General features: G+C 38.6%; 1 protein-coding gene across 4 annotated transcripts in view; it reads right to left on the bottom strand.

Annotated features, from left to right (window-relative positions):
• The window catches only part of macrod2 (mono-ADP ribosylhydrolase 2), a 374,142-nt gene that overhangs the window by 68,899 nt on the left and 287,910 nt on the right, over positions 1-17,333 (bottom strand). For all 4 annotated transcript variants that reach the window (XM_072391251.1, XM_072391250.1, XM_072391249.1 and 1 more), the window contains exon 8: positions 11,345-11,418. In XM_072391251.1, coding sequence (XP_072247352.1) covers positions 11,345-11,418 — 74 coding nt within the window. The remainder of the gene's footprint in view (positions 1-11,344; positions 11,419-17,333) is intronic.

Below are 17,333 nucleotides of genomic sequence, written 5' to 3' on the forward strand. Positions count from 1 at the left end.
GGTGTACTTCAAAACAAGTCAGGAGCACATAGTTTTAAGTTTCAAAACTTCTCTAGTGTTACTTTAAAACATTTCCAGACTGTCACGCTGCCCTAATGGAATCCTGATTTTATAACCAGTGAGTCATCAATCCAAATCACCTTTTAAGTAACTTCAAAAGAACGTCTGTATAGTGAATTTGGCTGTACTTAAAGTACGATGATTTCGCACAAAAGAATTATCTTTACTGCAGTTGAACAGAATCAATATAATTTACTAGTTGTATTTCTTCCTTTTTTGGGGTGACAATAAAAGAAACATCATGATCGAGGAACATATGGCTTGGGCCATCTTGCACCAGTGCCACACGGGAACAAGGAAAAGGTAATAAACATTTAACTCGCAGCATGAACTTTCTGGATTTATGGGTAAGGACAAATATCCAACAGAAAATTCTAGCATGAAAGCACTGAAAAAAATCAGACAGACAAACAATATAATAAATAGAAAGAGAGGATGTCTGCAGTATGACTTTACTCTTTGAGCAAATCTTGTCCACTCAGTTTGAGGTTTGCCCTCTTCAGATGAAAAAGCAGAATTACTCCACATCAAAGACTGAAAATCTTACCAGATTTGCCAGAATACTTTGGCTTCTTATCCTTGAGATTAGATTTGATGTCCATCAAAGCTTTTATGAAAAACTCCATCTGTGGTGTTCACATTACAAAGTGAGAGTGCTTTTTATCCCCTAACTGTGAACAAATCTAATCCGATGACTTCACGAAAGGGTGCATTTTCATTTCAGAAGACAGGAAAGACAGTTAAGTGATTAAAAACAGTCAAAGTCTCACTGATTTGTTTCAATTTTAGAAATATGCTCACACTGAATGGACACAGATGTAAAGATTGTCTTAATTAAAAGAAGAAAATAGGAGGAAGTTGCATAGATATTTTTGTCTCCATTTTGCATTCTCTGCAAGCTGAAGCTTTCTACAAGTAGACAGACAGCGTGTTTTCATACACTCCACCATCACCCACCTCTTGTTCAGCCAAGAGGAAGTCATAGAAGCAGAAGACAAGGAAAACCTCATGGCAGCACTGCTTTAGCTATGCTGGTTGAACAGGGACAGACTCTAGTGTACTGTCAAAGTTCAGCACATAAATAGTAATTCTGTGCTCCAGGCGAGGAGAACACAGGAGTGCACTGGGAGCCACTCTACAGGACGACAGCTTCTTAACAGCCTCAACTGAATGAAAAATAGGAAACACAGAGAATACAGAGTGACGCGACAGGCTGAGAACATCAGCTGCTCTTTTTGATGTGTCTGGAATATGTTGGAAAAATCTTTTGTCAGCCTTTTAAACGAGAAAGAAAATTGCAGGTAGAATTTGGACTTTTGATGAATCTGGAGCCCTGAACTGCAGTATGTCTCTAACGAGAAAGCATGCAAGAGTGCAGGATTTATGTAGGTCTGTTATTAGATTTAAAATCAAAATGTGGTTTATTACCCAACAGAATATTTCACATCACAATATAAGCTTAATGATGACCAAGCAACATATGTATAGTATGTAGTTACTTTGACAAAACGAGGAGAGCAGCTCTCTATTCTTCAATACATTACTTACACTATAATACTCAACTTCTGTTAGGTTTCAACTTTGTTAGGGCCCAGTGAGGCGAACCAAGAAATATAGTACCAAACAGCTGAAATAAACCGCATTATAGAGGAACAGCGAGGCAGTATCAAAGATTGCCCAAAGAGAGTGTAATGGAAAAGGACTTGTTCTGTCACAGCCTCTCATGGTGACAGAATGCCACATGCTCCCCTCTGACAGTGTGATATTGGCTTGGCATGAGCTTGATGAATGTATCATACATAAGTCAGACAAACCCAAACCATTCCTGGAGCAACACCTTCAAAGATGTTTATGCCAGGGTATAGAGACAGACATCATGTCTTGGGAATGGCAGCATTGTTTGAAATAGGTTTATGGAAAGCAGCTATGTCCAATTCCAATTCTAACTATTATTTCAAAACTCAGTGTTATTATTTCTTGAGGTTTAGATGCAAGGGCAGAAAATAAGAGGGGTATTTGTTTTGGTGACTTTCCAACACAAGTCTTTAGATTCTGGACAACAACTTCCTGGTACATGTTCAAGGCCTAAGGTGAAGGGGGTAATAAAAAAATAAAAAAAGGTTGGTGTGATGAGAGAATGTGGAGCAACCAGGCCCAGGGCAGGTGATGCACAACCCCTGACCACCTGGCTTCATGTAAGGGTCAAACAATTAATGCTATCCTCCTCTGATTATTTTGGACAATCTAAGCTTACAGCAGCCCAGAGGAGAGTGTGCAGTCCAGGAATGGTGCACAAGGCAAAGAAGAGACAGCTCTGATAAAACATTCAAACTCACGTCACATTGTTGAACATACATTACTGTTATAAATATCAGAAAAATAAGCCACTTAATTATTTCTGCATTTGCACAGTGATGCAGCATACACACATTGGCTTCTCCTTGGGCCCTGTCAACTTCACTGAACTCATCTCTACAGTTAATATCACAATTCGCTGAGATAAAAATTCTCCTTTTTTTACGTTGGTTGACAATGTGAGCTTGGCTGAAATGATATGGCTGTCTTCTTTATGCTTCCCTTAGCAGGTAATAAAAGACTGGAAGTCTTAAAACTATAAGAATAATCTGATTTACACATCTACACATTAATCATCTAGTATCCAAATTTTAGTGTTACAGCATTCACACACCTAGTAACTTCTCTATCCGTCACTCTACTCATCACTCTCCACCATGGGGCTGACCTCAGTGGTCAGACTTATCACTGAAGGCCCGGTGAGTTACAGCATGTACTGTTCCTAATTTGCAAGCCTTGCTGGCCGAGCCCCACAGATACTGGTGTCCTTGTCAATCAGCACTGTGAAGATCATCATTAAAGTAAAAGGTAACAGTCAATCAGTTGCATAATATAAGGATCAACATTCAGATGGGTAAAAAATGTGCACGATACAATCATAACTGGTAAAGATGAACCTCAACCAACAGCTTTAAACAACTCTCTTCCTGCAGCTCGACAGAAAACTCTCTTAGAAAATGTAATGCATGAAAACACGGGGCTCCTCAGAACTCAGCAGGGCTCAAACAAAACCTCAGCCTCAACCTTTATAAGTTATTTGAAGAGGAGTGACAGCCTTTTATGGTTCAAATGGTCACTGGAAATATTGAATAGTCTTGGAATAGCCTTATATAGGATTTTAGTTTTAGTTTATCAATGAAATATTTCATGAAACAAGAAATTTGTGCTTATCTGAACAATTCATTCTGTTTTTTCAATTGATTCATATAAATCCAATAGATTTTATGGGGACATTTGTGATATGACATATGCAAACATTGCACCCTCCTTAACTGAGACAACCCTTACTTCTGAATACAACCTTGGGCAAAAAAATGCCCTGATCAAGTAATTTATGCTTAGAAATAAAACATTGACTTTCAAATGCACCACCGCCTGAAGCCAGGCTTTGAGGCTGATTTGATCCCCCTTTGAGATTGTGAGAGATATGGCCTATTCCCCCTAATCACATGCCAGAGACCGTGCAATCATACAGCAACAGCTAAAGTAATCACAGCGGTGGTCTCCACCCTCCTCCCTGAACTGAGCAACAACCCCACAACATCAGTAGTGATGGGAAGTCCTGGATATGTGCTCCTCATACAGAAACAGAAACAACACAAGCCTATAGCATTGTAGCCTGTGGGTTATACATGCTGAGAGCATATTTGGTGATGGGGTGGTGGATAATGATGCTGTGAATGGTTAAGGAATAGTGGCCACATGCAGCTTTGGGTATTTTAACTAGAGGCCTGAATATTTTCCATTAAATGTTTATTGTCTTTCTGTGTGTGAACACACTACATTATGTGGAACATTAACTCACATGTTACCCAAATATTGGATGCAATCAATCAGCTTGATACTGTCTAGACAAGATGGAAAAAATAATACATGTGATTTTGCTGGCTAAATGCTGGCTAAAGCTAAAGCTGCAGAAAACTTCTCAAGTTATAAGCTTGTTGTTTGTACATCAGTCACTACTCTGATGTGGCAAATGTTACTTTCTGCATAAACTAAGGCCTTTCCAGCCTGTGCTGTTACATAACTTGTGAATGAGGACTTTCCCTGTTTATTAAAAAAAAAAAAAAAACAGAAGAAGTTTTTACATTAATTTTATCTTTATTATGAGTTTGTCACCCCGCTTGTAACCGGTTTAATACACATTAGATATTGTTACAATTTTTCATGGTATCATAGTTGAAACTTTGAATGGCAAAATTTTTGTTTGATAAATAATCATAAAGATTCAATTAACTTGTAATTGGAATTATTTGGACTTGGTACTGGTTTCAGATTAGAAAAAAAAGGACATAGGTGTGGTCATAGCATCTGTTTCTGCAGGCCATAGACATACTGCATAATCAACAGCTGTGATGAGTATTCACTTCAAATACATGACAGCGGTTTTTCTTCTTCCTTTATTTGTTTTTTCTTTGTGCGTGTGTTTTTGTATGAACTTGAGACTGTTTTAGGATTAACTGTCTGGGTCTTTGGAGCTTTAGAGCATACACTTAAGAGTTTTTTCGCCCATACACACACAAAGTATCTCCACAGTAAAGGTCTCCATGCTTCAGCATGGGGCACGGCAGTGTAAAATTGTGTTCAAATAGAATGAATGAGCTAGATGGAGTTTGATGAGTCCCCTGTCCTCTTCTAAACCAATAGCTCAACCCACCCCAGCTTTATCACGGTGTGCCAGCCTACTGCTATCTCTGCTCGCTAAATCAATTAGCATGTCATTAAGATAGCTTGTTCCAGCACAATGAGCATGGAGGGGGACTACAGTATCTACAGGAACAGAGAGAGCTGAACTTAGAGGGCATCATATCTTAATGTCCATGTGTCAGAGTGTGGAGGGATGTGTTTATTGGTTGGCTAAGTGGAAGTGTACATGAACACCTGGATATGGATATCAAAGACAGCAGTTCCAAAACTAACAACAGGTCTTTCTCACCATAAAGTGTTCAACATTGTTTCAACGTTGTTTCAAGCTAGCACCAGAAACCTGTTTTATTTACAAATGTGAATTACTTATTAAAGTGTTTGGTACTCAAACTTTGGTTCAGTAATGCTCAATAACACCAAGAGTGATCAATTATAAGCTTTATTTTAAGCACATTTCCTTATCATCACAAACATACTTTCAATTATTTTATGGCAGACAAATGTAATCAGCTCTGCAAGTTAAATTCAATTTATTCCTTTAATATTTCTATTTAAGTAAATAAGAATATTAATGTTTTTAATATTCAATAGTAATCTCCCTCAGAACAGAACACTCAAAGTCACCGTACATAAAAGAATAAGGTGATCATTCTGCAATTACCAGGAGTAAAGCAACACCCTAGTCTTTGGGCACAGATAGAGATGATAGGCCTAATCCCTGTTCGTGCAGAGAGGATTTCTCTCTGAAGGCAAGAGCTCAATCAGACAATTCTGATAAACACAGAGAAAGCTGAAGCATTTGCTGCTCACGATAAACTTTCTTTATCTCCGACAGCATGAGCGCTTCATCAAAACTGCTTGTCCCTCAACAGATAACATACAGAGCTAAAAGTTATGCATTCAAGAATAACTTTCTCTCATGTGATTTCAGAAATTATATAATCTTAAATCTATTTCAGTATTTAAACTAGTAATATTTAACTAGACCCACCTGAGGTCAAGGTAATCAAAGTGCACACTTCAAATTATCCAGGCTGAGCTACATAATAAAATCCTCAGACAGTAAAAGCCATAAAAGCCCCATTTCAGTCCTTTGGGCAAAATGGATGTCACTAATGTATCAGACTACATGGTACATATTAGAACTGCTGTCAGAAAAGCAATTCTCTGAGCGAGGAAACTAAAAACGTATTTATAAACTCTTTCTAAGGTATTTTCATGGCCTAATCAGGAGAGAGGTGTTTGATAGAGAGCCTGAGGAAAGAATGCTGTTCCCTGAGGTCAAAATGTGAAACTTATTAGACACAAGAGAGAATTGTACATAGTGCAGAATCCAGTGTTAAGTCATGTACTTGGTTCTAGATCAGGCCATATCACCCGATGTACTCAGTCACAACAAACAATTCAAAGAGACTAGACGCTGACTTCAAACGATCACTACTGGCTTTGAACACCATGGCAGTTGCACAAAGCATCAGTGGCACATCAGCATCCTCGAGGCATGTGCAAAGCAAAACTGGCACCTCTGCTTCTCTTCAGGTTCAACACTACTGGATACTAGACTGTAGAGCTGTAGTATTACAAGATACAAAAGGAAGGAAGACGCTTTCTATCATCAATAAAAGGAGTAATAATTATAGATTCACCATTAAGTTATTATTATAAACATGAATTATCAGAACATATTCTGCAGTCAATTGCAAATAATAATAAAAAGTTACTAATTCAGATAATTGTTTCAGTTGTTTTGAAAGTTGTCTATTTATTTGTCCCAACCCTGAATTGGATAAAGCAGGTATGAAAACCTAACAACCTCTGACATTTGAAGATTTCTGCTTATAGAAATCTGTTTTACGATGATCTGATATTATCAAACAATGAATCAAGAACAGTTTACTGAGTAATTTACTATTAACTCCAATAAAATACATAAAATAAAGGTTATTAGGAGTGTTGCAGTTATTTGAAACACTAAAAGTACAAGCTTTATGTAATAGGATATTCTACGGAGTTCAAATGAGGCTTACGTTTGTAGCTTATATGTCATGAAGAAACTAAGTGGAGTGTAAATTAAAATGTTGAAAATGGATTTAAACTTCCATGAGCTGATAATACGTTTCAGCTATATCTTCGTAGTAATAGCTGAGCCCTTAAATTGTATTGTCCCTTACAGTGATGCACATCATGCTACTTTAGCTTTTGTTATTACATTTGAAAACAAACTTTTCTGGTTGTAGATCCGGGTTCCACACAGCTCTTTATAACCTCTTTGATATATACAATATCCTATTTCTTTGACCAAAGAATTTACAAAGAAGCTGGATTAAATTTAGATTTAATTTTCTTTCTTTAGCTTTTTCCCGTTTATCTTTATTTCTTATCTTTTGGATCTGCGCCATTGGTTTTTAGTCTAGTTGATGAGCGAGGTGTATGTACTTGTGTTTTCTAATGTGATACAGAGTTAGTCTGTATTTAGTATTGTTTTGCATTTTTTGCATCAAAGATGCCACAACTAATGAGGTCACTCTAAGAATCTGCAAACAAAAGTGCCCTACTTTGATTCTGTTTCCTTTTTGTGTTTGTCAAAATAGTTTATCACAATTCTAAAAAGCAGGAATAAAAGAAGAACCACATGTGGTTTACTGTCTGTTTAACATGTCTGTAAGATTAAGTGTAATTCCCATTTTCCAAAGGTTGAATTGCACAATATATTAAATATATAATATAATATATAATTGCTGCCATTGAAACAGTAAACAGCTTTAATCAGATGAAAGACAATAATTTCATGTTATAGCTCCATCTGCTTCGACAGACCCAGATAACTTGCTAAACTGATGTACTTCATATAATGCCTACTAACCATGCAAAAACTGCATTTGATAATAGTCGCTTGACATCCATCATAAAGTGTCCAGTCTTAGCTTTAGATGGAAAGTATCATGAAGTTTCTTAAATGACAGGTAAACAGATCATTGTCGGAACAGAAAACAGGATGTAAACACCTGTTTGGGGAGCATCAATGGCACAGTGGAGTGCTTAATATTAAATCCCAAACCAGAGTGATGTTGAAAGGTGAAATCTCCAAACATCAATTCTGTCCTGAACAGCTCAGTGCAGCTGAGCTTATTACACACTCTCAATCTGTCTCAAGTGTTTAGTCTGTGTCAGTAATGTTGGGCTGCGGGCTCCTCGAAATGCTTCATTAAAAAGCTTGGCCATCCAGAGCACATCCGTAGCAGCCAAATAAAGTGTCAGACCGCATTTTTCATCTCCAGATTAAACCTATGTAAGCCTGAATTAAACCAAATTAGATGTGAAAATGAGAAATAAACTAGAGCCAGATGAGGGTAGAGGCATGTGTGCTGTGAGCAGGAGGAAACCGCTCTACTGCCTTATGCAGAAATGGTTGTGCTGGGTTATCACTGCCTCAGTATCTGCTATCCCTTTTGCATTTATAAAGAGATTAGAGCCTTCTGGTCTATTGTTTCACATATGATAACATATTCCATTTCATTACTATTCTTATATGAAATACAAAAAAGCAGAGGCTGACCCTACATATTATTTCATCTGCCATGATCTGAGAATGCATTCCTGAACTCAAGTCTCTTTAGATTAATGGCTCTGCTCTTCCTGACCATGGTGAGGGTGTTTATTCTACTCCAGTGGAACTCTAGGTGATGTTCAGAACTAATTTCATGCCGGCATTGGGGGCCTTTGTGCACTGGTGAGTGTATCACGGTTAAACTGTGCTGGCCTGGGTGATAAACTTTCTACTAATCAATCACACAGTGTCCTCTTTTTTTCTCACTCTATCTTCCTGTCCTGTCTTACAAACACACAGTGTCCTCGGCCCACAAACCCACTTCAGTGAAAAATGTAATCAGTGGACAATTACAGACCAATAGCTGTTTGCAAGACAACAAACTGCAAAATTCAGATGTATCTTTACTGGAAACACACTTGAGACCCTGACAGACTCAACTTATGCCATCATGCTGTAGAGAGTAAAGTTGTGGAGAGGGCTGCAGTAAGCCGATGTGGTCTATATTCTGTTAACTCCAATGTGTTTGATCTTCAACCAGCCCATTTTGCTGAATTTCAACCACAATAACATAGTATCTTCCCAAAGCAGGGCACTTATCATGGCCCTGAAAAGACTTGTCTCTGTGGATGCCCCCAACCCCTTGGATCTGTGCGCACAAAGCTGGAGGTGAGCAGGCAGAGCAATCTCGTCCTATTGTTTCACGAATGACAAACCGGGTCTTTAACCTCTCACTCTCACTGTATCTTTTCAAATCTATCTGCAAGCTGTGATCCAAGCAACTGTAACAATGCTAAAATCATTTTTTTAGAGGCTATAGCAGGCTTCTCACTGCCTTGTGATTGACTTTGAACTGATACTGAGAAAATGAATAAAACAATGTGCAAAACAACTTCCACAACACTGTGCATCTTAGGCTTATTCTGAATATTTCTTATTGACTGTAAGTTCAATGCAGTAAACAACTGTCAGCTCATACATGACAATGTCTAAAATAGAAGCATGTCAGTTATCAATCACACTGACACTGGGTGTGTCAATCGACCAGATGCTGCAGTGATATATGGCATTTCTAAACAAATCAGACAAAGCCAGAGGTGTTCATTTTAACATTTCATGTGCAACAAAACTAACACAGAGACTGTGTCTCTACACATTATGAAATTGTTTTGCAGATTAATTTGAATAATCCTTGAACTATTAAATTCTGTCTGGCAAAAACCAAACTGACAAAATTACGTAAAATAACTGTTTTGTTACGAGATGCAACAAGAGTAGCAAGGCACCAAGCAATGATTCATGAACTGACGCAAAGGAGGGAAGACCTCTTGCACGAGCATATGCTACTTTGTGATTTGATTAAAGGGATTTTCCAGTGTAAGGAAAATAATGCACTGCTTCTGAGCAAAATGTATCACTTTATTCTCTCTGATCACATTAAAATCTTGCTCACTTTGTCTCAGAGATGAGGATTCACCATATATGCTCATGTAGCTTTACCAAACTGTGTTTGTAGACGTCTCCCTCATGCCATGAATTGTGAAATGTTTTGCTTCACTTGCGCACAGAAGAAATATATATCAGTTAAAGCAATACAGATAGATAAATGCAGCCTCTGCTCGACAAGTGGCAATCTTGGATGAGGAACAACACAAACCCAAAAGTCAGCTTTGTACGTTATCTTTTTATTTACAGTCAGCAATAAACTACATGAAACCAACTTCCTGCCAGAGAGCTGATGGTTTCCACAACTACATGTTACAGGAATCATCAGGCAGAGAACAGGTGCTACAAACAGCACATCAACTGCAAAGTAATCTAGCAACTCTGTATCATTTGGCTACCTGTTCACAACATCTATAACACCAGCTGAGGGATGCTGCAGCACATCAAGCTGTGAGCTTTATAAAACACCTCAATCCACAGTGACAGATATAAACAGTGCCTCGGTAAATAGAGATGACCCCTGAAGGTTACCATCACTCACTCCCTCACAGACTGATAAATGTTCTGTAAGGACTCATACTGCCTCATGACAACTCCACAAAAGTCTGTTGTCATGAACTGAAAACATTTCAAGCTGTTTAATACCGTTTCAAAAGCAAGATAGTTTCTGCATAATTATGTTGCTGCAAAAACCTCAAACTCATAATAACTTGTATGACAATTAATCCCTGCTTTAATTTGGCTTCTTGTGAAGTTTGACCCTGTTAATTAGCGCTAAACACAGTACAGGGTAATAATATATAAAGGTGTTGACACATTAGGTGAACACAATTTTAACAAGGCAACATTTTCACTTGATAATAAATTCTAATCTAACACCAAGACCACGTAGTTTAGAAAGAGTGGATCTGTTAATAGCACATCAGCGTTTGTTTTTCTCACTGTCTGGATGAAAATTTTCTCTTTGGCAAAGATTCTTAGAGGACCACAGCAACATGACTTTAAAATCAAAATATTCACATTCGCTTCAGTATTGCTGATGGATATATTATGTTCTGATGATCACTTCAAATGATGGCTTTTTTACCTCTAATCTTAAAGTTACAACTAAAGATGATCAATTGTCAGATCATGTCGAAAATAATCATTTATGTATGTTATTCACCAAACCAACTGTGGAGGTACAGATAATTTACCCAATACAAAATACAGTTTAAGATTATTTCAACTGATGTGTTTATGTTCTTTAGGGTTTAATAGTGCTCCCAAGCAAAGACCAATTAAATAGTCAACAAACCATTTAAGCCCTGATTAGTCTCAGACTGCCTTTTGATTTGATATGCATGCAGACCTCAAACTAAACTGCTGATCAATCAAGGCAGGTGGATAAGATGTCTGTCTGATACAGAGATGCATGAAAATTAGGGTTTATGTTTCAGCTGCGGTCCCATCATTTCTGCTTAAAGCAATTCAACAAAAATTTAAATTTGACAGTGCCTTCCCAAATGGACAAGTGGCCTCAGATTTGTCTTTTTTTCTCTGAACATGCATAATACTGGCATGTCCTACCTTATCAGGATTTTCTTCGATCCATCTCTTTACAGTGGTCAGAGCAATGTCAGCTGCAGGTTCATTGGGAAAGCCTGAAGAGAGAAACAGAGCGTCAATAACAGTTGTATTCAACATGCAGATGTTGGAGGGAGACAAAACCAGACAGGGAGGCAGACAGACACATGGATATCTCCACAGGTAACAGTATCTCTCCCAAATCAATGAAAAGCAGCACAACCTGCCTGTCTCAGGTAGATGAGACCAACTGTCAGATCAGCTGCTGTAGACATGTGTTGCCAGATGCACAGTGATGTGAATACACATACAGACATATTACGGGGCTATCAAAGTGTAGATACAAGCTACAATTACACATCCACAATCACACCCTCAGTCATTACCACCTCAAGCAGAACTGATTGATGTTTTGTCTTTATGGGGAAAATTACACTTAGATGTGTGATCATTCACACTGTTCTAGTTTATCAGCTTGGCAGTATGAAAATGTAGTAAAGACAGTGTGGCTAATACACAATGTGGCTAACTACCATATTAAACATAACAGTTGTACCAGCAGAGGAATCCTAATCTTAATATGATATAAGGATAGAAAAATAAATACTATTAATTGTTTTTTGCTAATTAGACCAGTAAAGGAAAAAAAGAAGAAAAATGTTAATAAAAACTGTTGGACCTAAGGATCATTCGCTACCACTATAGAAAACCTCACAAACTCTTACAGTAACATATTGACTTTAAAATCCTTTGGGGCACATTTGGTACAGCTGAAGATTAAATATGCCATTACCAAAAGAGCTGACAATCTGCTACAGAGTAGCGTTTTGGTTGTCTTCATTTCAACGTAATTATATTTGAGTTTGGTCTTCTGTGCCTTTCACAATAATTGGCTCAAGCACTTTATGTTAGAGCTTCTCCACAAATCCACAAGGTAGTTATTTAAGCCCTGAAGTACAACTGTAACACTGTCCACCCTGCGAAAAGTTAACACCAGAAGCCATCAAACAAAAATAGACCATTTCTTCCATCATAGTGACCAAGTACAGGATTTAAAACTGAACGAGCTTCCATTCAGAAACCCCTAACCTCTATGAGGGACCACAGGTTATAGCAGATAGCATCCTCCTCCAACGACAGAGGTCAAAACCTCAATTTCAACCCACATCAACTAACACAAGGGTCAGGCCACAGCTGTAACCTCTTGGTTATTATATGGGTCACATTTTCAAATATTTTTCCTCTGCCATTGTCATAACTGTATGACCTATGAAACAGCCTTACAAGTACCGTGACGACCTACCCTTTAACTTGGATACAAAGAAAAACAAAAAGCCACGAAGATCTAATCTTATCTTTCCTGAATTCTGTAATCTCTCACTTGCCCACCTGCTACCAAAGCTGTAAATGGTCTAAATCAACTGCCTTGACAGTCATTACATATTTTATGTAATACCCCACCACCTTTACCTATCTGACTACTGTTGATGTGTCTCTCTTTCTCTCCATTTTTCTTCTCCTCCTCTTTCCCAGCTTGACAGTTGTGGCTGACTAATACTGATGAGATAAGAGGGGCTGAGTTGCTGCCAAGCCATAGCTAAACTCCTGTTCAAGCACAGGGTGAAGCAAGATGTGAGGTGCATACGAGCCAGCAGTGACAGCCACTCTGCTCCTAAGGCTCTGTTATGGATCTGCAGGTCTGCAGATAGTGCACCACCTGTTCACAGCTCCTGTCCCTCAAAAACTGACCCAAGAGTTGTGTGTTTAATGCCTAAACCAGAAGGCCAAATTTGCAGGCCAACTGTTTTTTCTAGTCTTCAAAACACTCTTAACCTTTTCAGCAGTAAAACTTCTTGTGCTGACGTTTCCCTTTTGAATAACTGATTCCACACCTGTGTAGGTGTGCTAACACTCAGACTCACACATCAAGCAACATTGGCAAACAGATGTGCAGAAGACGGGAAAGCTGAAGAAAATAGTTCTGGGTGATAGGACCAGCTGTTCAGACTAAGCACACACAAAGACTTGTCAGACAAGTAAGCACAATAAAAAAAAAATGAAACAAATAAGAATGTTATTAAAGAAGTAAGACACTGCCTTTGTGCTCTATGACACCTTAAATATGAACATAGACACATTAAATTTCAAACTAAAGAGCGGTCCTAAATTTAATAATAGCTTCTTTTGGTCAACAGAATTGAGTTGATAGCAGAGGATAGATTTAACCTATTCAGTGGGGGAGTTTCTACAAATGCTCTATTAATTTGAGATTAATCAAATTAATAGAGCATTTGTCAAAGCAGCTGAAAGGGGAGAAAAACAGGAGAAAAGAAGTGAGCATGTGATCTAATGAAAAAGATAACAAGCAAGATGTAGCAAAAGGTGTCCGTAGCTCTGCAGCCGGGCTGGCAGAAGAACCCTAATTCAACAGTAACACCACCAGCACAAAGTCAACAGCTGAAGTTCGAGTGCATCAGCAGCTCTTTTTCAGCATACTTTTTTTCTTATCTTACTGTACTAGTTTAAGCTTTCCACACCTTTTTTCTCTCTGCCCTTTTCAGCTTGGCGAAGTATGTTTCCGTGAAAAATAAAATACTCCAAAGCCCCAGTTCCAACACCTCTCTAGGCACCAGGAGTCACAGCACCCTTGACACAATCCACTTTCTGATATTCAGAAAAAGGATTGAATGAGCTGAGTCGTTTAAAAACTCAAGCATATGTACACAATGTGTACTACTACATCACCATCCCCTTCTCCATCTTTTCTTTACAGGGAACTCGGAAGGAGCCAGCCTGTCAGGTTGTGAGGAGTTAGCATCAAACACAGTGATGGTGGGCCCTCCAGGGTCTCTGCCTTAGTTGCTTCGCCTCTCTCCTATGCTGGGAATATGGATGGCTCAGAGAGATTTGTCTTAGTGAGGTGCGCTGATGGGATATGTGCAGCACAGCACCACTGATGAGGGCTCAGGTGGTGCAGTGTTATTTCTGCTGAAGGATTCTCTACTTCATCACCAGGCTGAACACAGCATCCGCAGAGAACAGGCTGAGAGAAACTATGGCACGGGTCAAGTGAACAAAGTGAACAAAGGCGTATAGTGGCACAATGTGATTACATAATATTTACATAGAATGACCAATGATAAAGGTTCAGTTCCATCAACATTTTTGGATCTAGGAAAGGGAAAATAAGGCAAAGCAGTTACCTAATCTGACCTAAGGAAGACAAAAGACTTTTCATTTAGCCTTCATTCCTTTGTCCATTTTCACTGCAAATTGTAAGGTAACTGACTTGTAAGAGAAGAAGGACATGTTTTAGACTCCTTTGGAACATATTTCAATCTGTGCCCAACAAGTTACGCCAGTGATAGATATAAGCAAGCTGTTTTTTGACATTTATAAAGGACCCCACGGTGTTTTACAGGAAAAACAGTTTTATATTATACAAAGCTAAAAATCTGAGGAACTGTGTAACATAGAAAATAATAAAGTATATTGTCTTTTGGTTTTCAGAGCAAGCAAGCCCATTGCTCTTTGCCAGCATGGAAACTATTATATCAAGGAATTTACTTTAACTCTATTTCCAGAGTTTACTTTCTCAAGAAAACTTGTGTAGCTAAGGTGTTTTTTTTTTGTGAAAAGTAGCTGCATCACCTGATAAAGCGAGCAGATGGAAGTCAACAAGTTGAATATATGTCTGTGCTATGATACAGTCCCATTCTTTATCTGCAAATATATGTAGGCTGTAGGCACATACTGCAGATCACACCAGTTTTGTTTTTCCTGAGTGGGCTCCTATTGTGAGGAGAATATCACAGTCTGCTGTTATTTTAGGGCTTCATAATTTCCAGTTTTGTTCTAAATTTTTCTGAGACTTTGGTACATGACTGGTTGGATGAATTTGAAATCTTTTTTACTCAAAAAACATATGACACAGGTATTCTCCCCTTGAGGCACACATGTATTGGTGGTCCCACTTTACTTCTCTGTTGTTCATTTATCATCCTTTGTGATTTTTTTTATGGAAAACAAGTACAAGTTGTATATTGATGTATGATTGTATCCTGTGTGTTTACAGTACAAACGCTATTGTTGCATCTTACCTCTGTTTTCTAAACTTTTTAAAAATGTATTTTTCCCATGTATCTCTTTTTTTACTGCATGTTGAGTAACTGTAACTGTAAGCATTTCCCAACATTGATCAATAATTTTTCTTCTGATTCTAAAAAGGCTAATATTGACTTATTTCTTTGAAGTCTGCTTAAATACAGCTTTTAATAACTGTTAAACATATTCGACAAAGTCAAATTTTTGTTGCTGTCTGAAATAATGCTGAGATTTACTCATAAGATGTCCAATCCGAAAAACCCTTTTTATGTCGAACAGAGAGAGTAAACTCATTTAAGCACAATATAATACGATGCAGACTATCTGGTTGTGGTTTGGGTAGCAGGAGGAAATTATTAAGTGAAGGCAGTGCAGCTGAGGGCAGCAGTGCTGTGTGTTCATCTGGAAAGCGAGTGGGGGAACAGGGTTGTCACCCCATCAGGGCCCAGAGGAGAGGTAGGTTGACCTAAGGTGGAGGACAGAGTAGCGCCCCAGGACTCCAGACGCCAAAGCGTGGGTGTCAAATGGCCTGGAGCTGCTCCTACGCCAACACTGGGACACGACAGCAGGGCTGTGACCATGACCGACTTTGCAGCCCACAAAAGGATACGGAGACAAAGAGAGATGGGAGGGCGATATGTGAGGAGGAAAGGCAGAAAAAGAGGTGGGAAGGCAGAGAGGAGTCTCCGTAGCACAACAGATGATGACCTTCCTTGGAAACATTCCACAAAAGGTGATGTCATGCTTTGGCCTAAATGCTAAATTTAACAGCTTTTACTTTTTAAAAACATCAAAAAGAGTGTTTAGTAAGCAAAAGTTTAGTGGTCAACCAAGATTTGTAAAGGCCTAAATCTATTGTCCTAAAGGTGGGAAGTATTTTTACATTTGGTTTGTCATCCATGAAAATGGTGGAGCAAAGCAAGTGTTGAGTACAATGCACGCTGTGTGACTGTGTTAAATTGGCTACAAAGTTACTGTTCCCTCTGAGCACACACTCTGCTGCCCACTGATACAGCATATTGCTCCGATGTACCTTGAAATTCCCAACCCCACCGGACTAAGCTCCATGTCCTAAATCCTTGTTTTTAAAAGACGGGATAACTTTCCCAGGCCAATCTCTGGGTAGCTAGCAGCAAGCCATCGCTGTTAAGAGATAAGGTGCCATAAATGTCTTCAACCTTCCTAATCCTAGACAGGGATGAAGACAGCCAGAGCATGATGCTGCCTGGAGGAAAAAATTCTTTGCTGCTCAACACCTTTGATCTGGACAGTACAGCAGTGCATCAGTGTGGACATAACAGTAGAGCTTGGGTGGATTACATCCGCATATCTTCTATAGCCAACAGTCAGCTAAAAATCCTTTGTCAACAATCCTCAAATCCGTCACAGAGACAAATGTGGCAAAGGTGGAAGTTTAGAAGTAAACAGGGTTAATATTCATTCAAAGAGTATTGGCACTGCTGCATTGAGTGCCTCAGATTATTTTGATATTGGTTATAAATGCATGTGTGCAAGGGCATCTGTCAAAGCAAACAGCAGATGTGAGAATCTTCACATTCTCACTTTCACATGATACCAGTGAGCTCATCTGCTCCATGCAAACTTTAATCTTAGCAGACGGCTCCTAAACTGAACATCGCGTTACGAGGCTGTTGGAAAGTGCTCTTTCGGTGCCAGCTAAGATGTGATCTAGAAAAAGCTAAATTGTCCAGACTGCATCCTATAATTGGATTTTTATGTATTTAGTTTTACTTGTGTGACTAAATGTAGGAAAGATGTGTTGGTGAGAAAAAGGATTACACAAGACAAGAGAATATATTGGAGGGACAGAAAAGAAAGGGATACTAAAGGAGAAAATGACCTCTCTAAGTTGAGGCAGTTGGACTCT

This window comes from Leuresthes tenuis, unplaced genomic scaffold, assembly GCF_036924035.1.
Source record: "Leuresthes tenuis unplaced genomic scaffold, fLeuTen1.0.hap1 SCAF_8, whole genome shotgun sequence".
Classification (NCBI taxonomy): Eukaryota; Metazoa; Chordata; class Actinopteri; order Atheriniformes; family Atherinopsidae; genus Leuresthes; species Leuresthes tenuis.